This window comes from Schistocerca piceifrons, chromosome 11, assembly GCF_021461385.2.
Source record: "Schistocerca piceifrons isolate TAMUIC-IGC-003096 chromosome 11, iqSchPice1.1, whole genome shotgun sequence".
Classification (NCBI taxonomy): Eukaryota; Metazoa; Arthropoda; class Insecta; order Orthoptera; family Acrididae; genus Schistocerca; species Schistocerca piceifrons.
Window position 1 is genome coordinate 151,487,935 of NC_060148.1, and position 24,066 is coordinate 151,512,000.

The following is a 24,066-nucleotide window of genomic DNA, read 5'->3' on the forward strand; positions in this document are numbered from 1 at the left end:
CAAACACGCATACGACCATCATTGGCACCAAGGCAGAAGCGACTCTCATCGCTGAAGACGACACGTCTCCATTCGTCCCTCCATTCACGCCTGTCGCGACACCACTGGAGGCGGGCTGCACGATGTTGGGGCGTGAGCGGAAGACGGCCTAACGGTGTGCGGGACCGTAGCCCAGGTTCATGGAGACGGTTGCGAATGGTCCTCGCCGATACCCCAGGAGCAACAGTGTCCCTAATTTGCTGGGAAGTGGCGGTGCGGTCCCCTACGGCCATGCGCAGGATCCTACGGTCTTGGCGTGCATCCGTGCGTCGCTGCGGTCCGGTCCCAGGTCGACGGGCACGTGCACCTTCCGCCGACCACTGGCGACAACATCGATGTACTGTGGAGACCTCACGCCGCACGTGTTGAGCAATTCGGCGGTACGTCCACCCGGCCTCCCGCATGCCCACTATACGCCCTCGCTCAAAGTCCGTCAACTGCACATACGGTTCACGTCCACGCTGTCGCGGCATGCTACCAGTGTTAAAGACTGCGATGGAGCTCCGTATGCCACGGCAAACTGGCTGACACTGACGGCGGCGGTGCACAAATGCTGCGCAGCTAGCGCCATTCGACGGCCAACACCGCGGTTCCTGGTGTGTCCGCTGTGCCGTGCGTGTGATCATTGCTTGTACAGCCCTCTCGCAGTGTCCGGAGCAAGTATGGTGGGTCTGACACACCGGTGTCAATGTGTTCTTTTTTCCATTTCCAGGAGTATATATATATATATATATATATATATATATATATATATATATATATATATATATATATATAGTTGGTTTTATTAATGTTCACGCTAAATCCAACAAACTGTAGGGACGTATTCCTGACGAAAAGGAGGAAAAAAGTCCTATTCAAAAAACCAATGTGGATGATGCACTTTCGTTTCTTGATTTACATATATCAGGATGATCAAAGCGTCCTTCCTGACCTAAAAGGTATTGGCAGTAGCTTCGATTCAGTGCATAAGCCTTGCCCATATAACTCACATGATTAGAATCGTGAATCTTATAGTTGGTTTCGTCTCCTACAAGAAAGACAGTTTATTATCTACTAGACAGGTTGTCAGGCATCCTATTTCTGTGTAACCATCTCTAGACACCGACAGATGACCTGCTAGGCAGGTTGTCGGGCAACACAATTCTATGTACCCATCTCTAGACACTGATTCTCAGGACTTCAGTACTCACGTAAATGCAGCGCTGCGTTGAGTTGCGGTGGTCGGTCTCCACCGAGAACTTGATGAAGTAGTCGGTGCTGAATCCGGCCCTGCGGAAGCGGTAGACGCTCTGCCGCCAGTCGAAGCCCGCCTCTTGCCAGGAGTCGCCCTCCACGGCGGGCCAGCCGCCCAGCTCCTGCAGCACCCTCTGGAGCGGCCCCACGCCGCGGGACTCGATCTGTGCTGAGGGCCCCCACAGGGGGATCTTCAGCTAACCGGATTCCCAGTGCTTGGACGCACTCCTGCCCCGGATCACACATCGGAACTTAGCTACTGGGCACCATCCGGGCAATTTCACTTCCATGAGGGAACATTGGACGACTAGGACGAGGATATGGTAGGCTGATACCAGAGACTGTAATTACCGAGTAACATCAATGACTGTGTCAGGAAACGGGCAATATTCATACAAGAGCTCATTTTACTCTTACTCTGCAGCACCACACGCAGTAAATTGCCATGGCAAGAAGGTGTTTGTAGTATACCTCTAAAGACAGTTTCCAAAGTATCTGGAAGAAGTGTTCCACTGTATCTAGGAAAGATATTCCAAGTTGCTGCAAAGGAAGGCTGTCATGGTATCCATATGTAGCATTCCAAATGCACCCATGTAAACACCCTCCCCCCCCCCCAAAAAAAAGAGAGTTGTTGCCATATGTAGCTTTCTTGGTATATGGAGGTCCTGATATTTTTAACGCTTTAAAATTCATCCTTTCGATTTTACTGTCTGAGTGTTTATATTGTCAGCTCAAGGACATGTTATCTGGAGCTGGTGTTCTGATTGATCACATAAGGAAAGCTCTCATGATATCTAAAAAAAGTGTTGAAAGTAACTTCAGCGAGATTGCTGACATGTTTAATTGAAGTGCTGAAGTGTGCTTTGACAAAAGTTTCGGTAGTATACACAGGAGGTCTTCCAAGTTTCACTCATGCATGACTGGAATGATATCTGGAACAGGTGTTCCAAGTGGCCCCCAAGCTTTCCATGCATCTACATTTCAGCCTCAGGGTGTATGTGAGGGTAGCCAGCAGTCTCCTGGAGGACCATTAATACAGAGAACAGACAGAGAATATCTCACGGTAGGAGATATTATGTCATAGTAAGTAACATACTGAGTGTGCGAGTCTTTTTTTAGTACATCTAGAGCTAGAGGCTGTGGGGACACAACAGATTTTTAGGAAGCATCCTGAAGTGCGAAGCAATATATGCAAAACACTTTGTGGTGTTCTCCTTTCGCGTGTGTTTGTATGGCGTGTGGCGACTTGGTGGAAACACTTCGCGGTGGATCTGTCAGTATAATGTGGTCCAAGTTACCTTTTACTATTCTCCATCAAACACAGTCGCCTGTTTATTTCGTCCTCGTGGTCCGGCTACGCCGTATCACGGCTGTGGGCGAACTTATTCTTCTCGACTTAATCTCCAGACAGGGTGATGCTGTAAGACAGTGTCTCACAAACTGCAGCTACTCAATGACGAGCACGTCTTCAGCGACAATGAGCTGCATTGTTTCAACTATTCACATCAATTGTGAACATAGATCCAGTTGTCGGCAACTCACAGCTTCAATTACGTCATGACCACACCGAACTGAACCTAAGTTCTAAGATTTAGTCTTCATTTGTCTTGAGCATTTGCACTGTAATACGTCTGTTTTCTCTAGGGTCTCCATCGGTAACACTGGAATTCAGTAAGGTGTTGGCCCACCCTTAGCTTTGATGACAGCTTCCGCTCTCGCAGACATACGTTCATTCAGGTGCTGGAAAGTTTCTTGGGGAATGGCAGCCTATTCTTCATGGAGTGCTGCACTGAGGAGAGGTATCGATGTCCGTCGGTGAGGCCAGGCTCGGCGTTGCAAAACATCCCAAAGGTGTTTTATAGAATTCAGGTCAGGACTCTGTACAGGCCAGTCCATTACAAGGACGTTATTGTCGTGTAATCACTCCGTCACAGGCCATGCATTATGAACAGGTGCTCGATCGTGTTGAAAGATGCAGTCGCAATCCCCAAATTGCTCGTCAACAATGGGAAGCAAAAAGGTGCTTAAAAGATCAAGACAGGTCTGCGCTGCATAGTGCCACGCAAAACAACAAGGGGTGCAAGACCCCTCCATAAAAAACACGACCACACCATAACACTACCACCACCCAACTTTCCGAACTTTACTGTTGGCACTACACACGCTGGCAATGACGTTCGCCAGGCATTCGCCATACCCACCCCCTGCCATCGGATCGCCACATTCGTGATTCGTCATTCCACAAAACGTTTTTCCAATGTACAATCGTCCAATGTTTGCTCTCCTTTCACCAAGCGAGGCGTCGTTTGGTATTTTTCGGCGTGATGTGTCGCGTATGAGCAGCCGCTCAACCATGAAATCTCGCCTACAGACGTATGACACAAGAGACACCCAATCACCTGACCACGTTCGAAGCTCAGTTCCACAGAGCTTCCCATTCTGCTCTCTCACGATGTCTAATGACTACTGAGGTCGCTGACATGGAGTACCTGGCAGTAGGTGGCAGCACAATGCACTTAATACGAAAAACGTGTGTTTGGGGTACTTTTCCACCTAGTGTAGGTTATGCTTACGAATAACCCATGTTACACTACACTGATCTTTAACTGTCGTCACGGTTGGTACAGTTAACTGACAGGTAAAAAGGTACGTAGCTTGTAGGTACAGTGCGGCGAATGACCCAAGATTCCAGTCACCAGTAACGAAGCGACCTGACGGGTCCTTGTAAGGCCAACACACAGATCTGTGGGTTGTAAGCCTCGCATTTTGAAAAGCAGCTGCACATTTCGTGCCGCATATTCACGCATGTGACAACAGTCACTTTTCTGTCTCAAAACATCTGCAGTTAGCTGTCTGTCTGCTGGTGTAGTACATCACTGCGGGGAAACTGCACGGTTTGTCTTGACGGGTTGTTTGAGCCTTTACTGGAGCCTGCCAACAGCTGGACGGTATAATTCGTTGCACGAGGCCTCGAGCCGCCAGACAGGGACACACTCGTCTTCCCGCCACCGCGATGACTGCCGTGCTGATGAGCGTCGTGCGATGAGAGGAGAAAAGACTGCCCGGCCGCAACACTTTACAGTCCAAGTACAGAGTATTGTGCATGCCCGAGTTCACAAGTGTCACTGTTCAGAACTGTAGAGGCCTTTGGAGCTTCAGCTTGGTGTTTACATCGTCAAACAGAAGCAATATTACAGTTTGGCTACAGTATACGTCGAGACTCATAGCAGTTTAACTCGTCATATCATTTCTTTGGAAAATCATTATTCACGCACGTAGACATGGTTGAAATATAAGAACCCCATGTCGGTAGGATTACTACAACGGCGAGTGTTTCACGCCTTTTCATTGGCTTAGTGGATAGACGGCACCATAGCTCAGCGCGTTCGGTCACAGGTTTAGCTGCCCTGCCTAGTAATAATTAAAAAAAAAAAAAACAGAAAAACAAAGAAACGGAGTGCATGGATAAACGATGAACTTGAACGGGTGTCTTGTGACGTCCGCCCCACACAAATGCAAAGAACAGTAACGAACAAAATGAGATCAAGTAAATAAATAAATGAATGAAAAGTGAATAGGTTAACAGTTTACGAACATAAAAGACGAGCGCTCCAACCTTACTGTAGTCAGTTGTCTTTTCCCTTATTTTAAATCTTAATTCGCTGCAAATTGTGCAGTTGTAGGCTTTTCTAAGATCCAAATTGTTTCAGAAGATTCAGATGGCTCTAAGCACTATGGGACTTAACATCTGTGGTCATCAGTCCCCTAGAACTCAGAACTACTTAAACCTAACTAACCTAAGGACATCACACACATCCATGCCCGAGGCAGGATTCGAACCTGCGACCGTAGCAGTAGCGCGGTTCCGGACTGCGCGCCTAGAACCGCTAGACCACCGCGGCCGGCTCAGACGATTCCATTTCATAGTAGGCTAATTTGTAAATAGACCAATGTTCATAGTAAAAATATTGAAAATGGATGTACTTATTTCTATTTTCTTCGACCACCACCTGGTGTCTATGTAGTTTTCAGCTAAGAGAAACATATCAGCCGATTGGCGTACGTTATAGGTCTGCTTCAAAATGGCTGATTTGGATGTTCGCGAGCGAAAAATTGCTCTCTTTGAAAACGATGTTGGTTCATCTGGGGTAGGACGTCGTTATCGTGTTTGATGCTTCCACAGCAGGGAAATGGATTATATTTAGAGATAACGGTGCGGCAGCGAGACGCCCAATACCCAGAAGGTCACGAGTCTCTACATGGAGACAGGATGAAGAATTGGTCAGGGCGGCCCACATTGCTGCTTTGTCAGTCAACTGGGAACTAGGGAGAGGCTCACATTTCCTGGCCCTATCGAGAACTGCTCTCATAAGATTAAAGGATCGTGCAAACAGGTCCTGCAGTATTTGTATCAAAGAACCTTTGTCCGGCGAACAGGTAGTGGATAGACTACAGTTCGTAGGAAGATGTCGATTGGGGGAAAGTCATTTTTTCTGATGAGTGCACAACTGATCCTCTAGCAGAGGTCCCTCTATTGATCACTGCACAGATGGGCAACCACGTGAAACGCGCTTCAAGGCCGCACGCGCTAGAAGTGGACGCGTAAGTGTGAAATGTGGGGTCTGCACGTCTTGTATGGGTGCACCACGAGAGAGCTGCTGCTGTCGTAAGAAATCGCACCCCAGACCATAGCAGCTAGTGTAGGTCCAGTGTGTCTGGCGAGCAGACAGACTGGTTGCAGGCCCTAAGTAGCGCACGGGACCATCGGCACCGAGGGAAAGCAGCATAAAACACAGCATACCTCCAGTCCACCCTCCAACGAGTCCAATGAATTTGCAGATGGCCGTGGTGTGGGGTCAGTGGAATGCCCCCAACAGGGCGTCGGGCTCGGAGTTGTCCTCGAAGAACTCAATTTGTAGCAGTTCGTTATCTCACTGTGGTGTAAAACGCTGTTCGAATGCCGTTGCTGTAGGATGCTCCAGAGCCATACGCTAAACACTACGGTCCTCCCTGTCGGTAGTGCCACGTGGCCCTCCAGAGGCCAGTCTGTGCACTCTCGCCACTACTGCTGCCAGCAATCGTCTACAGTGGCCACATTTCTGCCGGGTCTTTCTGCAGTAGCGTAGAAGTAACATCAAGATTCTGGTAGCCCCACTACACGACGCCGTTCAAGTTCGGTTACCTGTTGATCATGGCTTATTCATCGTCTCAAAGGCATTCTTGACTGACATTTAATCACGACTGTTACAGCGAGTATAAAAAGAAAACCTGATTTGTGTCCCCGCAGTGGCGCTACTAACGCCACTCTTACTCGGCTGGCGCGAAATCTCGATAGGCGTCACCTCTGAGATGTAGAGACACGCCTGTAAACTTTCGTTTGTCTCGTACAACTCTTCCTTGGTATGGGGATTTTCCTTTCTGTCGTTGTAGTATATGTACATTGACTTGTGATAGTGAAATGGACTCACTCATCTGACCTCGTTCTGTAACATCGTGAGATCGCTGCCGCCTTTGAACAGTTACGCTGTATCTACGTGACAGGACATTACGTGGCTTTTCTAATAATTGGCAATTATGTTTCTGTCTGTGATACATTTTGCAGTGGCGACTACCGTGAGGAATCTTGGGTGTTTGTTTTCGCTTTGAGTATGCTGATCAGTATCTAATCGTTCTTCAGTCACCCAAGTTTTAGCTTACCTCATTGTTCTTTCACTCGTAAAACCATGTTTGAGGCATCAGTTCTAATATGTGGCTATTTGCTTTTGTCCATTGTCTCCCACGGTAATGCAGAGGCGTATGGTCTATTGAATTGTATTTACACATGAAATATGTTATCTCGCGCCACAACATTGGTGATTATATTGCGTTTCAGCATAACTGTGATTTTTATAAGCGGGTTTTAACCCTACTCCTGGTTTTTGTTTAAATTAACCTTCTATTATTTTCACACTTGCACGTGTGTTCACTCGAGACCCACATTCTGCAAACAACCTCATTCATTTAAATTGTATTTAAAGATGTAATGAGGTAGCCACCCCTCAGAGAAGATTCCAGATTTATTAAATAAAATTTTTAGCTATACAGATGGCTGTGTCAGTGTTGAATTTCGAGATATGTACTAGCGTGTGAGGAAGAAAGCGTAGGAGAGCGAATGAGTTCGGTACTTCCTTATCACCCGGCCAAGCTCAAGCTGAATCACTTAACTTGCGCATGACCATTCAGACAAAGCATTATGCAACTGTCTAAAACATAATGAAATAGTTTAATAATGACACAATGCTTTGTCACATGATGTAAACCCATAATTATGTCATACATTTTGACTTTTAACATGATATGTTGATTACTTTCCACAGATATCCACTATCTACGAATTTTCAAAAGCCGACTGTATGAAAAGATCACGATTGACCGTCGTCAGTCGTCTGCGGTGTATCTGGCTGAGCTTCATGATGCGCCGCAACTGTCCGCAGCTGTGTTCGCTAAGCCTCGAGTGGTGATGAAGACGACAGACTTGAGTGTTTATCCATCGAATTACACCGCAGAGCCAAATAAACTGGTACACCTGTCAGGTATAGTGTAGGGTCCGCGAGCGCACGCAGAAGTGCCACTACACGACGTGGCATGGACTCGACTAATGTGTGAAGTAGTGCTGGAGGGAACTGACACGATTCATCTTGCAAGGCTGTCCATAAATTCGCAAGAGTACGAGGGGATGAAGATCTCTTCGGAACAGCACGTTGCATCTGACATATGCTCAACAATGTTCAGGTCTGGGGAGATTGGTGGCCAGCAGAAGAATTTAAACTCAGAACAGAGTTCATGGAGCCACTCTGTAGCAATCCTGGACGTGCGGGGTGTCGCATTGTCCTATTGGAATTGACCAAGTCCGTCTGAATGCACAATGGACACGAATGGATGCAGATGATCAGACAGGACGCTTACCTACGTGTCACATGTCAGAGTCAGGTACAGACGTATCAGGGGTCCCATATCACTACGAGAACGCACGCCTCACACCATTACAAAGCCTCTACCGCCTTGAACAGTCCACTGCTGACATACAGGGACCATGGATTCATGAGGGTGTCTTCACACCCGTACATGTCCTTACGCTCGGTACAATTTGAAACGAGACTCGTTATACCAGGCAACACGTCTCCAGTCATCAACCATCCAATTTCGGTGTTCACGAGCCCAGGTGAGGAGTAAAGCTTTGTGTCGTGCAGTCATCAAGGGTACACGAGTGGACCTTCGGCTCCAAAAGCCAATATCGATGATGTTTCGGTAAATGGTTCGTACGCTGACATTTGTTGATAGGGCAGAACTGAATGATTCTCTTCAGGCGTTGTTGGTCTTGTTCCTGCAGGATCTTTCCCGGCCCTGGTGATGTCGGAGATCTGATGTTTTGCATCATTCCTGTTATTCACGGTACACTCATCGCTACCACGGAGATGCTGTTTCCCACCGCTCGTGCGCTGACTGTAACACCTCCTTCAACCTCACTCAAATCTTTATAATCTGCTACTATAGCAGCAGTAACCGGTCTTACAACTGCGCCAGGGGGCGAGGAACCTAGCGTGGACACAAATTCGAGTACCCCAGCGGGTGGACGAGTGCGTCGGCGCTGCCAACAGAAACTGAGTCACATTCCTTTCGGAAGTCGAGAAATACTGTATCCACCTGCCTGCCTTTATTCTAAGCTTTCAGTATATCATATGAGAAAAACGCAGGTTGAGTTTCACATGATCGATATCTTCGGAATCTAGGCTCGGTTACACGAGTACGTCATTCTATTCGAGATGTCTCATTATATTTGAGCTCAGAATATGTTCTGAGATTCTACAACAAATCGACATCAAGGATACTGGACGGTAGTTTTGTGGATCACTTCTACTGACCTTCTTGTAGACTGGTGTGACCTGTGCTTTTCTCCCAGAACTGGGCACGGTGTTTTGTTGAAGGAATCTATGATAGTTTGTTGTCAAAACAGGGTGTAACTCAGCCGCAAATTCAATATAGAATCTGACAGCCATTGCGTCGGGCTCTGGAGCTGTGTTCAGTTTTAACGATTTCCGCTGTACTATCATCATCATCGTTTGTGGTGGTCAGACACAGAGCACTGACAGCTTGTGGTCTTCCAGTATCTGCCAATTCAGAAGTGAGGAGTCCTCCAAGCAAATGATTTACATGCAGTAAGCTTGGTGAACATATTTTAACTTGTTGTTTTTTGAGTGTTGATATGGAGTGCAGGTGAAGCAAGTGTTGCTCGGAACAGAAGTGATGCAAAAGAAGCATGTTATGTAGCAAGTGTCTACCCTCAGCATGGATAGTAACTTTTTTTATGATAACGGGTTTTAGATAGCAATCACGATGCACTGAGGACTGCTTCCTGCTTCATAAAGAAAGTTTGTTAGAAATGAAGAGTATCAACTATTTGACTCGTCGATTTATGGTTCCATAAAATACTTAGAGGTACTCTATATCATTTACCTTCCGTCATTTTAAAAGTAAAAGTGTTCAAACCAAATTATTTTTCATTCTGAAGTTTCATTAGGCGCTTGTGGAAATGTGAGAGCTGGGGAACTGGCAGATCGAAGGGTAGAGAGTGGGACAATACCTAATATCTGACTGCGCTTATGGGTAATCGTCTCAGGAATGTTGGAGCCACTGATGTAGGTAATGAATCAGCTCAGCGTATCTTTGAATTTGGATTTGTAAAGTTCGAATTGATGTAGTGGTACTGTAACACTTTTCTAGTGTTATCTGATGTCTTGTGACGTGATCTGATGAAGCAAGGAATCTGGTGTGTTTCCCAGCATTTATTAACATTGAATATACTGTGGGAAGAAATTTTCATCTGTGATTTCTAATTTGTGGAGATAATTTTTTCCATTTTTTTGTTTTTGTTTGTTTATTTGCTGGACAGCTACGATAGGACAAGATTTAATTTGCGTGGAACCTCATTGTAAATTCTGAATTGCTTCTGGACAAGTTCAGTGGTTTTGACGCTTTACAACTAAGTGAATTAATTCATTTTATTTCGTATTGTCAGTGATGTGTGATTACTCACATTGGCTATTCTGGCTTTCTTTTAGGATTACCTTGCCAGGGGCCTGATTAACAATATCATTTGACATACATGAATTTCTTTGACATACAATCCATTTTAAATTCTACTTTGATCTGTTGTGTCAAGTGACGGATGGCTGAAATGTTTCTTGGTAGTGCTGCTGTGACTTGAATATTAGATGGTCGCACTTTAATGTTTCAGTATATGTCTTGACTCCTCTATGAATATGCAATATACACTCCTGGAAATTGAAATAAGAACACCGTGAATTCATTGTCCCAGGAAGGGGAAACTTTATTGACACATTCCTGGGGTCAGATACATCACACGATCACACTGACAGAACCACAGGCACATAGACACAGGCAACAGAGCATGCACAATGTCGGCACTAGTACAGTGTTTATCCACCTTTCGCAGCAATGCAGGCTGCTATTCTCCCATGGAGACGTTCGTAGAGATGCTGGATGTAGTCCTGTGGAACTGCTTGCCATGCCATTTCCACCTGGCGCCTCAGTTGGATCAGCGTTCGTGCTGGACGTGCAGACCGCGTGAGACGACGCTTCATCCAGTCCCAAACGTGCTCAATGGGCGACAGATCCGGAGATCTTGCTGGCCAGGGTAGTTGACTTACACCTTCTAGAGCACGTTGGGTGGCACGGGATACATGCGGACGTGCATTGTCCTGTTAGAACAGCAAGTTCCCTTGCCGGTCTAGGAATGGTAGAACGATGGATTCGATGACGGTTTGGATGTACCGTGCACTATTCAGTGTCCCCTCGACGATCACCAGTGGTGTACGGCCAGTGTAGGAGATCGCTCCCCACACCATGATGCCGGGTGTTGGCCCTGTGTGCCTCGGTCGTATGCAGTCCTGATTGTGGCGCTCACCTGCACGGCGCCAAACACGCATACGACCATCATTGGCACCAAGGCAGAAGCGACTCTCATCGCTGAAGACGACACGTCTCCATTCGTCCCTCCATTCACGCCTGTCGCGACACCACTGGAGGCGGGCTGCACGATGTTGGGGCGTGAGCGGAAGACGGCCTAACGGTGTGCGGGACCGTAGCCCAGCTTCATGGAGACGGTTGCGAATGGTCCTCGCCGATACCCCAGGAGCAACAGTGTCCCTAATTTGTTGGGAAGTGGCGGTGCGGTCCCCTACAGCACTGCGTAGGATCCTACGGTCTTGGCGTGCATCCGTGCGTCGCTGCGGTCCGGTCCCAGGTCGACGGGAACGTGCACCTTCCGCCGACCACTGGCGACAACATCGATGTACTGTGGAGACCTCACGCCCCACGTGTTGAGCAATTCGGCGGTACGTCCACCCGGCCTCCCGCATGCCCACTATACGCCCTCGCTCAAAGTCCGTCAACTGCACATACGGTTCACGTCCACGCTGTCGCGGCATGCTACCAGTGTTAAAGACTGCGATGGAGCTCCGTATGCCACGGCAAACTGGCTGACACTGACGGCGGCGGTGCACAAATGCTGCGCAGCTAGCGCCATTCGACGGCCAACACCGCGGTTCCTGGTGTGTCCGCTGTGCCGTGCGTGTGATCATTGCTTGTACAGCCCTCTCGCAGTGTCCGGAGCAAGTATGGTGGGTCTGACACACCGGTGTCAATGTGTTCTTTTTTCCATTTCCAGGAGTGTATGTACTCTAGCACATCTGCAACATTCAGTTGCAGCTCCGGTATTAGGAGTTATATTGGAATTACATCACAGAAAGTTCTTGTACTTTTGAAAAGAGTGTGTGTCAACTAGTTGACAGTTATCATCATCTGTTTGACTACTATAAAATAGCACAAGTGAATTACAAGTTCAGTCAGTTAGTTCAGTAGGTAAAAATTTTTGTTTAGTGGCTAGGGGGAGTATGAAGACATGGTATTACACTTTTTTAATGAGCTGACGTTTAGTGGTAATATTTGAATAAAGTAAGATTTTTGTGTGTATTCACGTTCTCTCGACTGGATGTGTTAAAAAAGAGGCGTTTTCACATATGTTTGCTATAGTGTGGATCCTGTCTGGTATTGTCTGCAATCTGAAAGTTGAATTTGCATATATCTTCTATGTGGACGTTGACCTACAATTGAAGCGAGACTGCATGGCAGATGTTTGGGAATACCCTATGCATTGACCTGAAGACCAAGCAGTACGCATTAAGCAAGAGGTGAGAAATGAACATGAGTCAGGGTTCTTTATAGTAAGAAAACAAATTAATGTAAGAAAGGCAGACTAAACTAAAGGAGGTAGTTTTAGGTGATTAGTCAGTTCGACTAAATTTAAAAGAGTGAGAGAATGTAAGGAAAGTCATGAGCAATTCATATGTACTATAAAAATCTGAGTATCTATGTAGGATCCACATCTCCTCCTTAACCACTGACCAGATTTCGGCCTATCTTATATCTGGAAAGATCCTTTATGGCGACAAAAATCACCTACCTATGAAATGTGTGAATATCAGACTATATTCATTCAGTACTTGAGAATGGCTAAGAGGAGCCTACTAGCACCAAAAACAGGTCTTACGGTGCGGACAAAATTAGTGAGAGTGTACCTTCGCAGCAAAGCATTATGTGGTAGTGGAACAAGGACTGTGGGAAAGCCAAAAAAGAAGAGCATCAAAGCATTTGAGATGTGGTGTTACGTTGAAAATTAGGTGGGCTGATAGGATAAGGAATGAGGAGGTTCTCCAGAGAATCAGCGAGAGAAGGAATATACGGAAAACGCCAACAAGAAGGGACAGGGTGGTAGGACATCTGTTAAGACATCAGGGAAGAAGTAGCACGGTACTGGAGGGAGACTTGTAGTAGTTAAAAACTGTAGAGAAAAACAGAGATTAGAATACACCCAGCAAATAATTGAGGACATAAATTTCAATTGCTACTGTTGGCACAGGAGAGGAATTCGAGACGGGTCACATTAAACCACTGAGAAGACTGATGACTCAGAAGAAAAGAAAACTTGAGAATAAGAACACTTAGGTATTTCGATCAAATTTTTCTCAGAATTTCAAACTATTGGGCTACGTTATCTCACTCACAACCCCACAAGACGTTGAAAGGGAAAAGAAATTGCATCCTTTACCACAGTTCCACTGTTCATACAGTAAAACCGCGGCATCAAGCATTACGTTGTGATTTATTACTTCTTTACCATAAACTGTATTCACGAAACATTTTTCAGGCAATATTTACTTACGCCGTTGAATGTGCTTACGAAATTATGCTATTGTGACAAAGATAGTTCGGAGATACAACGTAAGAAATATTGAGGTGGATGAAAATGAAACCGCAGGCTGAAACTCACTAGTAAAACTGTGTGTGAAATTTGCTGATTGTATGTGAAATATGAGCGACATGAGCGTACGCTGCCAAAGCTGCGGGTAGGAAGCTCCTCCTAAATCCCTGGACCAATTCCAACCGAACATGGACACACATTACTTACTATGTGGAGAGAAATAGTTTACAGGTAAGAACGAACTACCTCCTTTTGAGGGAGGGACAATAACGTTGAGGCAGAAGGGGGAGAAGAAGAGATGGACATACAGGGAGAGGAAAGGAGATGATGGACACAGAAAAGGGAGAGGAGGAGCTGGGCAGAGTGAGGATGTGTGGGAAATGAGTGATAGGTAGGAGGAAGAGGTGGACAGAGAGAGGTGAGAGCAGACGATGGGCAGAGAAAGGAAAGAGGAGGAGATGGACTTAGAAGGTCGTGAGGGGCAGATGAAGAAAGAGATTCGCTTACAGGGTTAGAGGAGGAGATGGACAGAGGATAAAGAGCAGATGGACAGAGGTGGTATGAGCATATGGACCGTGAGAAGGAGAGGATGAGGTAGATGGGCAGAGGGACAAGATAGTGGACAGAGAGTGCCGAAGGATTACATACTTACCTGGAAAACTCCGAGCACTCAGCTAATCGTTAAAGAAAATTTCTCTTGATGTTTGTGTTTGATGATGACATTTCACTGTAAATTACACTCTTCTCAAACAGAAACCAGTGCTTTTGGAAATATATATACTGACAGAAAAAAATCGCAGCACCCAATAACGATTAATATAGATTAACGGGAGTGCGGGATTTCACTCGTTCACTTGCTAAGGTTACATTGCAAGATGACAGGTTACCGTGCTCGGACCTGTCCACAAAAAACTCCTTTGTAACAGTTTTTTGTGTCATTGTGGTAGCAACTGCTGCTGAAATTGTTAGTGTAGATGCAGTACGATGCGCCAGAGATATACTCTGAACACGAAGTTCTTCTTCCTTGGTAGTGCCACATGGCAATCCGGAGCACGGTTTTCTTGCGAATGTACATTCTCGTGACCATCGCTACCAGAAGTCATGTACACTGGCGACATTCCTGCCAAGTCTTCCTGCAATGTCACAGAAGGAACATCCAGCTCCTCGTAGCCCTCTTGCACGACCTCATTTTAACTCAGTGATGTGTTGATCATGGCGTCTTTGTCATCTTAAAAACTTTTTTGACTAACATCAACTGACCTCGTCCAGTCTCAAAGGTAAGTAACTCTCACGGCCGTGAGAGGATGCAAACTGTTTTGCATCCTGCTAGTGATACTACTAGACCCACTGTCATGCGACTATTGCGAAATTTGAACAGATGCATTTTTCAGATGTAGAAACACGACTATCAACTCCTTCCTGGTGCTGCGATATTTTTCCAGCAGTGTATTTCAGCCGTGGTTAACTTATATGCAAGGGACGACCAGAAACTGAGTTGAAAAAGCCTTATATCTCGTACAGCCAATGATGCCAACTCATAGTAAATACGGCAGCTTGTTTTTCGACATTATCTCCATCCACATCGGTTTAGGGGATTGTCATTTCATGGGATGACTTTTCATCCTCCTAGGTGCTCCTTCAAATACGGAAAAAGGCGAAAGTTGCTTGACGCGAGCTGTGTCAAAATTGGTAGAAGCCGTGCTTGGGTCGCCTACAGCGGTCCTCGCCGGTGACATTTCCTCTACTGGCCGCAGACTTCCGAGATCTTTCCACTGACGAGAAATAACAATCTTTCCGTAAACCCCTACCCGCTGCCACTGGATCTCAGACGCGTAAAATGTTTCGGCCACAGTTATCGAATAACTGAGCGGATTCTTCACCCGGCCAGTTTTCCAAACGAGTTGCCATTCGTGTTTACCTAAAACTTGCGCTGTATGTGGCAGGTGGCTGAAACTCTGCACAGTTGTCAACAGCACGTATCAGAATTACCTTGCACTACTAATTTCTCTACAGGTACATCGACCTCGTAACCTCAGTGTGAGTAGCCAGTGTAGCAAATAGTAGAGGGTGACTCAAAAAACGGCAAATTTTGGAATGGAGGGTAATGCATCAACACAGTTCACAATTAGTTTAGACATATTTATTTATGTCGATTTACAGTGCAGAGAATTCCATGCAACTTGTAGCATTGGAACTTTAAATTCACTTTCAGTGTGTACTGAACAGTCGAAGGATACAACTGTTGACAGACTGTGTGACGTCGAAGAGAGCACTTTGGGCTTCTTGCGAAAGCATTTCGCACAGCCTCAATATTGTCTCCCATATGTATTTGGAGTACCCCTGCAGATTGCTTCTTCAATGTAGAATCCGTGGCTTCAGAATACGGACACAGGTGCTGACTTCATGCCCCAAAAAAACACGATTACGCTGACAGGTGTTAAAATGACGCCTCCATACATACATTCGTGTAATAGGATTTTGCCATAATAGCGTGCTGCACCTAGTTCCACTGTTCCATTTCTACTCTTTACTGTGAGCAGCATTCTACACCGACCAGCCAGAACATTGTGACCAGCTACCTGACAGCCGGTATGTCCGCCTATGGCGCGGGTAACAGCTGAGATGCGTCGTGGCATGGAAGCTATGACGCCTAGGTGGATCGCTGAAGGGAGTTTGTAACACATCAGCACACACTAGTCACATAATTCCCGTAAGTTCCGGGGAGGTGACGATGAACTCTGACGCCACGTTCAGTCACCTCCCACATGTGTTCAATGGGGTTCATAGCTGGCGAGTTGGAGACCAGCACATCAACTGGATCTCGTAACCGTGTTCGCTAAACTACTCCAATACACATCTTGCTTTGTGACGTGGCACATTGTCTTGTTGAAAAATGCCATTGTTGTCGGGAAACATGATTGTCATAAAGGGATGTACATGGGCTGCAACCAGTGTACTTGGTGCCTTACCAGAGCTCCACTGGACACATGGATGCCCACATGAATGCTACAGAAGCATAATGAGGACGCTGCCAGATTCTCTCCATCACGAAGTACGGGTGTCAAGGAGCTGTTGGCCTGGAAGACGACGGAATCGTCCCATCCCATCGGCATGATAAAGAACGTATGTGAACTCATCAGACCGTACAGTGCTCTGCCACTGCGCCAACGTCCAGTGCTGATGGTGACGCGCCCATTTGTGTCTTAGTTGCCGATGTCGTGGTGTTATCACTGGTACATGCACAGGTCTTCGGCTGCAGAGGCCCATTGTTAGGAGCGTTCGGTGCACTGTGTGTTAAGACACAGCTGTACTATGGTCATAATGTTCTGGCTGATCAATGTATGCGTCATTCGGCGGCCACCTACCTTGCAGCACTGCCGCAACACATTCGAAAATTTGCCATTCTTTTGAGTAACACTGTATGTGGGAGACATAACAGTGCTCGAGGCTAGCATTAGATAGCATTTTGTAGGGTCTGGGGACGAGTGCTCACACTCATTCAGACTTGTAACCTTGAAAGACGACCGCCATACCTGAGTAGCAAGTACTACTTGCGGAATGTACACAACTTGCAGTCTGGTGGTAAGTAACTTCCGCGAGGGGCTGGGAGACCAGTGCTAGCTCATGTTCAAACCTAAAAGGTCACCCTCGTAGGAGAGTAGTGTAGTGTAACGTGGGTTATTAGTGAGAATGACCAACGTTCCACTGCAGACGCTCACGCTGGCGGAGAATGGACGTGTCTTTTATCAACAATTTATGGACTGGCAAAAACTCACTGTGCATCTATCCCGATGTGCAGTCCATGCAGATGCGGCCCCTGCAGTGGCGTAACACAGCAGGGCAAGGCGCGCTAGCACCTGCTGGAGATGCACGTTTATGCCTTGGTGACGTCACTTGAAGTTGTCATGAACACCTTAGAGTAGACAGACATACTGCAATATAAACACTCAAGACAAATAAAGAATGTAAATCTTAGATCACAAGTTGAATTCGGTGTATTTGTATGCTGCATGATGTATTTGAAACTCTGAGTTATTTATTGGATCTGTCTTCACAACTGATATAAATAGTTGAAGCAATACAGCAGATTGTCGTTGAAGACCTGTTCATCATTTAGTAGCTAGAAATAGCGAGACGCTCTCTTACAGGATCACCCAGCCAGGAGAAGAAGTCGAGAAGAATAACTTTACACTTGGCCGTGGTATAGAGTAGCCAGACCGCTAGAACAAAACAGACAGGCGACTGTATTTGAAGAACAGCAGTGGAAGGTAACTTGGACCACATCAGACTGACAGATCCGCTACGCAGTGTTCGCTGATCATGGTGTTACAGGCAAGTAGCCGTACTCACACGCGAAATGGAAACATTGCAGCAGCAAGCGCAGGTTACTGACCCTCAGCGCTCTCGCTCAGGTAGCAGGTGTCTCCTGCCAGAGTCTGGAGCACGAGTACTCACGCTTGTTCATGCAGGCCCTGTAGAAGTCGCGCGCCAGCTGCAGGCTCCGTGGGACGACAGCTTCGGTCAGCTCCTCTTCTATGGCGTTGCGCAGCTTCTCCAGCAGGTGGTCGGTGAGAGCTGAGATGGTGTCCACCGACGACTTGTCATCCGGGATGTTGGTGGTGCGCACGTAGTTGCCACACGCGTACTGGTAGAAGTCATCACAGGGGTCCGCCGACGGGTCCAGTTTGCTCAGCACCTCAGACGCTGTCCGGGCAAACACCACACCAGAAATCACTCACTGACCTTGCAGGCAGAACTCCTGGCTGGAGCAGTAATAGTTCTAAAGATGGCCATTTCCCTGAGGGGAAACATACCACATGTAAATATTACACTATTTAATAATTAGTGAAGTGTCTTTATGCCTGTTCTACATTGTATCAAAATACTCACTGGTACTTTATATGTCTATATCGTAACAACAGGTAAGGCCTTAATTTTCACTGCTAGTCCTGTTCATGGAAGATTATCATTTGACAGCTGGCTTTGTCTGTGGAGATTGCTTGGACACACACCAAAAAAGTTTCTGTGGCATGTACGAGGGAGTGATGAAAGGTAATGCCTTGAATTTCTTACATGAAAACCGTTAAAGCCTTTTAAATTAAACAAACGTTACTGACATTCTACATCTCTGTCCTTCATGTCTGCATATTTGAAGCCCTCTGTCGCTAGAGGTCTCCAAGCCGTAGCGTGCGACATGGCGGTGTGTGATATAACTACGCAGGTGCGTGAGAAACAGGGTGCAGCAATCGATTTCCGAATTCTAGCAGCTCGTTCACACGTGCAACGCTCTCTCCTTCAGGTCGTCCACACGTGCAGCACCCTCTCCTTCAGATAGTCAGTGTCAGACCACATACGAGCACTGCGACACCTTGGATCGACTGTCATTGGTCGTTCTCCATACAATCCTGTCTTGGCTCAATCTGATTTTCATATGCTTCCAAAATGTAAAGTGAATGTCCTAGGATTTTATTTTGATAGTTATGAAGTGATGCAAGCAGACGTGAGGTTGTGGCTCTGTCAACAAAATCAAACATTCTACAGTGACAGAATCAACAGACTGGTCTCTCATTGGGAGAGATGTGTTCATCGGGAGGGTGACTATGCTGAGAGATAAATATGTAGCAGTAAAGAATAAAGGGGCTGAATGCTAATAACGTTTGCCTTTTAGGGTTTTCACACGAGAAATTCAAAGCATTGCTTCCAACACGCACTTGTAATTCTGTATATAATTTTGTGATGTAATGCTGTCTTTCTGTATCTGTCACACACACACACACACACACACACACACACACACACAGAGCTTCCTGTCCTTGACACAAACACAAGCTTTCTCTGCCTCTGTCTGTCACCCCCGCCCCCTGCACACACACACACACACATCAAATTTCCCTTCGTTCTGTCACAATGTCACTCTCACATGCTCTTTCTCCTCACAAACGTTGCATCTACTATGTGATGAGGTCACTTTTGTCGCCAGGTACTTTCCTGTTTTTTTTTTTTCTGGGCACATTTACATCTGTAGGTAGATGCTGAAGAGAGCACAAGTACTAACCTGCTTGGATGCATCCCTGTGTCAGGCAGAGGTCCTCCTGGCTCTGATTGGTGGATTGGGATACTGGCACCTGACTGGCTCCTGCAAACATGTTCCTTCTGTACTGAAACCCAAGTGCCATCAGCAGCTACTAACGACAACAGGCTAGCTAGTGCAAGCGTTAGCAAAGCTTAATGCCGCAAGCTGTAAACCACAAGCTGGGTACAGGCAGCGATGCACAGGCTGCTGGCAGTCTCTGGTCCGACCACAAGACTGTAACGTCAGCTCTCAGAAGCAGGCAGATGCAACAGCTGCAAGGGACTGCAAACGTGGAAGTGCCGCGTAATCACACACAGGCTCAGTCCCTAAGTAGGAAGCAAGGTTAGGTTTTACTGGAGAATCGAATTGTGGTGTAAAGAACAGTTTTGGGATGACATTGAGTAGCTCCAAGCAAATGGAACACGGTGTTTTATTCTTAATGGAGATATCTTCAGATGTGAAAGTAGCTTTGGGCATACTGAAAGGGAGTGCTTTGGGACCATTATTGTTCACACTACATGTAAATAACCTAGTGAATACCGTTGGAGAGTCCATGGTGCTCTCTGCAGATGATGAGACTGCAGATAGAGAAATTTTAGCTGTCTAAAATTGGAAAGGAACTGAGGAAGGCCTGCAGAGGATCGATGGTTGGAGCAGAGATTGGCACTTGACACTGAACATCAACAGATATAATTTATTGCATATAAATACGATGAAAATCCGTTGTTGTATGGCTACACGATTGCTGAACAATCACTAGAAGCAGTTCCATCCATTAAGCATGCAGGAATGTGTGTATGGTGTAATTTAAAGTGCAACGACCCTCCCAGTCTAATCAGGTAGAGATTGGAGATGAAGCTTGAATTTGGGAGCCATGGGGAAGGAGGTCAGCCACGCCCTTTCTCAGGAGGCATCCTGGTATTGAGCTTAAACGATTTTGTGACACTGTAGAAAACCTAATTGTAGAGGGGAGGAAGAGAATCTGAACCAGCATGCGATTCATGGCTTAGCTCAGTTTCCAGTTCACAGAAATGTGGTGGTGTGGGATTTTACAAAGCTACTAACATGGCAGCTGCTCATAACGGCTTCATCTCAGGAATTCACCAGTCAGTGCATCCTCATTCCACAATAGCAGAGAGTGCAAGGAAACCTTGGTAACACAGCCATACAGTAAATTGTAAATAAGGCAGCAACTTCCCTGTCAAACAGCACAGAGAGCCAATACTGCAAACCATTGGTAACACAGGGATCGCAGCCAATTGCAAGCATGCCAGAAATTCCAGTGTCCGTGCATAGCCATTCCACAGCACCACACTGAAGCAAAATTGCAAACATTTGTGCACACAGTGATTGTAGTTGATAGCTTGTAACCCAGCGATTCTGTTCACAGTGCATATTCATTTCACAGCAGCATGAAGAGACAATTACTTTTGAATACATTACGGGAGTGGCAGTGATCAATGTCTTACAAATATCTACTATTAAAAACAGTCTTGATCACAATTTATTTGTCAAAGTGACTAGTTTCGACCACTACTGTGGTCATCTTCAGACCTACAAGTTCTATACAAACCTTTAATTAGAGGGCTACATACATTAAAGAAAATACATAAAGTTATAAAGCTATAAACCGATGAATTACCATTGAGTAGGAAACTCTTTCTGTTGGAGAATCACTACTGGAGAAACCAGTGCACGTCTTTCTATACATAATGGAGTCTCTGCCTACTTCTGACGGCATGATGTCATTACTAACCAATGAGTTATAAGTCAAATAACAATTTAAAATTTCTTAGTTAAAAGAACATTGTCAAGAATTAAAAATAAATACACACAAAACTTAGCTTATTAAACAGCTATTGTCAATTAAGAAGAGTTAAAAATATTTGAATATGTAGGATAAATGAACTTCGGTTTGGCAGTACATGGGTTGCCCTCTCAATGCCTGTTAGTGAACTATTTGGAACCACTGGTTGCCATGGTGAAGTTGGACGCCGTTCCAAAGATGAGGCAGCAGGCTTCTTTCCACTGAAGTTTTTGCAAAGTCGATAGGCGAACTAGTGGTTGCCATGGAGAGGACAAACGCCAGTGCAAAGATGTGTCAGCAGGCTTCTTTCTAACGAAGTTGTAGCGAAAGTGGAATGGCGAAGACTGTCACGTCAGACGATGTATTATTGAGCAGCAACATGTCTTTATTGAAACGATTTTCAATGAGTAGGCTGTAATAATCTTTAGCTTAAATGTATACTACATGCTGCACAAATACGATACTAAGTAGTTGTCCATATATATGAAACATTGTCTATGAAGTTCGACTTTACAACAACTTCAGTGTAAAGAAGCCTGCTGCCTCATCTTTGGAACGGCGCCCAACTTCACCATGGCAACCAGTGGTTCAAAATAGTTCACTAACAGGCCTTGAGAGGGCAACCCATGTACTGCCAAACCGAAGTTCATTTATCCTACATATTCAAATATTTTTAACGCTTCTTAATTGACAATAGCTGTTTAATAAGCTAAGTTTTGTGTGTATTTATTTTTAATTCTTGACAATGTTCTTTTAACTAAGAAATTTTAAATTGTTATTCGACTCATAACTCATTGGTTAGTAATGACATCATGCCGTCAGAAGTGGGCGGAGCCTCCATTATATATAGTAAGACGTGCACTGGTTTCTCCAGTAGTGATTCTCCAACAGAAAGAGGTTCCTACTCAATGGTAATTCATCGTTTTATAGCTTTATAACTTTATGTATTTTCTTTAATGTATGTAGCTCTCTAATTAAAGCTTTGTATACAACTTGTAGGTCTGAAGATGACCACAGTAGTGGTCGAAACCGGTCACTTTGATAAATAAATCATGATCAAGACTGTTTTTAATAGTAAATGAAGAGACAATGTTGCAAATATTTCTGGACACAGGGATTATCAGCCAACTGCAAACAAATCAGCAAATCCGTTGTTGGTGCATATCCATTTCACAATACCACACATGCATTAGTGCACACTCCTCCTAGTACGCACACTAATTTCACAGCAGCAAAGAGAGGCAATATTGCAGACACTTGCATGCAGCTGCAAGTCAGTCACTGCATCAGAAGTACACAAAGCAGACACAGAAGCAATATTGCTGTGTGTTGTTAACGCGTCGGTTGCATGCAGTCATATAGGTGCTTGAATATTTGTTTGTCAGTGTGCAGTCAATTCAGACAGACTTTGTGGTGTAGCTGTAGGAAACGTGTGTTGTTGCAGTAGCTGCAAGATGTTGCACGTCTTTTCAGACGCCAACGTGGAGACAGATGCAGACAGTGTAGCAAATTATTGCGCACATTCATAACCGCACAACCTTCCCAGCTTCTAACAGGGTTTTCATTCATCAAGAAGTGTCAACAAGAAAAGGTGACCATTTTGCAGTAGTTGTGTTCAGAGCTTTCCAGAAGAGTAAAAACTGAACTGATTCTATACAGAATCGGATAACCTATTGAACCGATTATGTAAAGAGTTAGTGATTGTAGTAAATCTAAGAAGCATAGGAAGCAAATGTGTTAAACAAGTATGATGATGTCCAGCCAAATTAGAACTTTCATAGGTTAGGGATAAACTTTTACTCTCAATGTTCTGCCTCAGAGACGCCCTCCCAGATAACAAACAAAGCATCTGCCGATGGTAGGAGAATGGAGTAGATAAATGGACTCAAAATTTTTAAGGAAAACTGGTCATTGAGAATTTGCAGAGTACTTGAATTATATTGCCAGATGCGGATTCTGACCCTAATTTTTCCAAATAGTAGTTCCACATGTTAGCCACTAAGGCGACTAGTCGGCTTTAACCCATGATGCAATGACATTCTGGTCAATGACGTTGTCCACATGTGCCATCATCCACACTCTGTAAAGCAAAGGGAAGTTCCTGGAGGAGGGTCCTTCCAATAGCGTTTCTTGCTCTTGCATACACATGCAGAGCCTGGTGTTACAGCACAGGGGTAGGAAATTAAAATTTTTTATTACAACTCATAAAAATTACCACAGGAAAATTAAGTCATACCACAGGCAGAGGCGGAATCAGGAAGTACGCCAGTATGTCCCAAATGGGTTAGGTAGTCAACATGTTATCACACCATATGCTCAGTGGGAATACGCATACAGCAGGAAAGAAGACTACGAAAGAAAACTAAATGCAGTAAGACGAGCATATTCGCTAGGTCGTGATTCCATGATTATGATACTGTAGTGGATCTGTGTCCTATAAACTACAGCACAGTCTATGAATTAGCCGACAATGCACTTGAGACGATGGTGTCCAGCTGGTGTACCTCTGGCTGCCCGCCACCTTCCGTCTACTGATGGAGAAACTGGCTGTCTCCTCACAACACCACACCACAGGTCCTCTTTGGATCCACA

General features: G+C 45.5%; 1 protein-coding gene across 3 annotated transcripts in view; it reads right to left on the reverse strand.

Moving 5' to 3' along the window:
• Nucleotides 1–24,066, reverse strand: part of LOC124719898 (neprilysin-2-like) — a 252,554-nt gene that overhangs the window by 118,271 nt on the left and 110,217 nt on the right. For all 3 annotated transcript variants that reach the window (XM_047245086.1, XM_047245084.1, XM_047245085.1), the window contains exons 3-5: nt 19,650–19,730; nt 18,050–18,298; nt 1,233–1,444 (exon numbers count right to left, since the gene is read on the reverse strand). In XM_047245086.1, the coding sequence (XP_047101042.1) occupies nt 1,233–1,444; nt 18,050–18,298; nt 19,650–19,730 (542 nt within the window). The remainder of the gene's footprint in view (nt 1–1,232; nt 1,445–18,049; nt 18,299–19,649; nt 19,731–24,066) is intronic.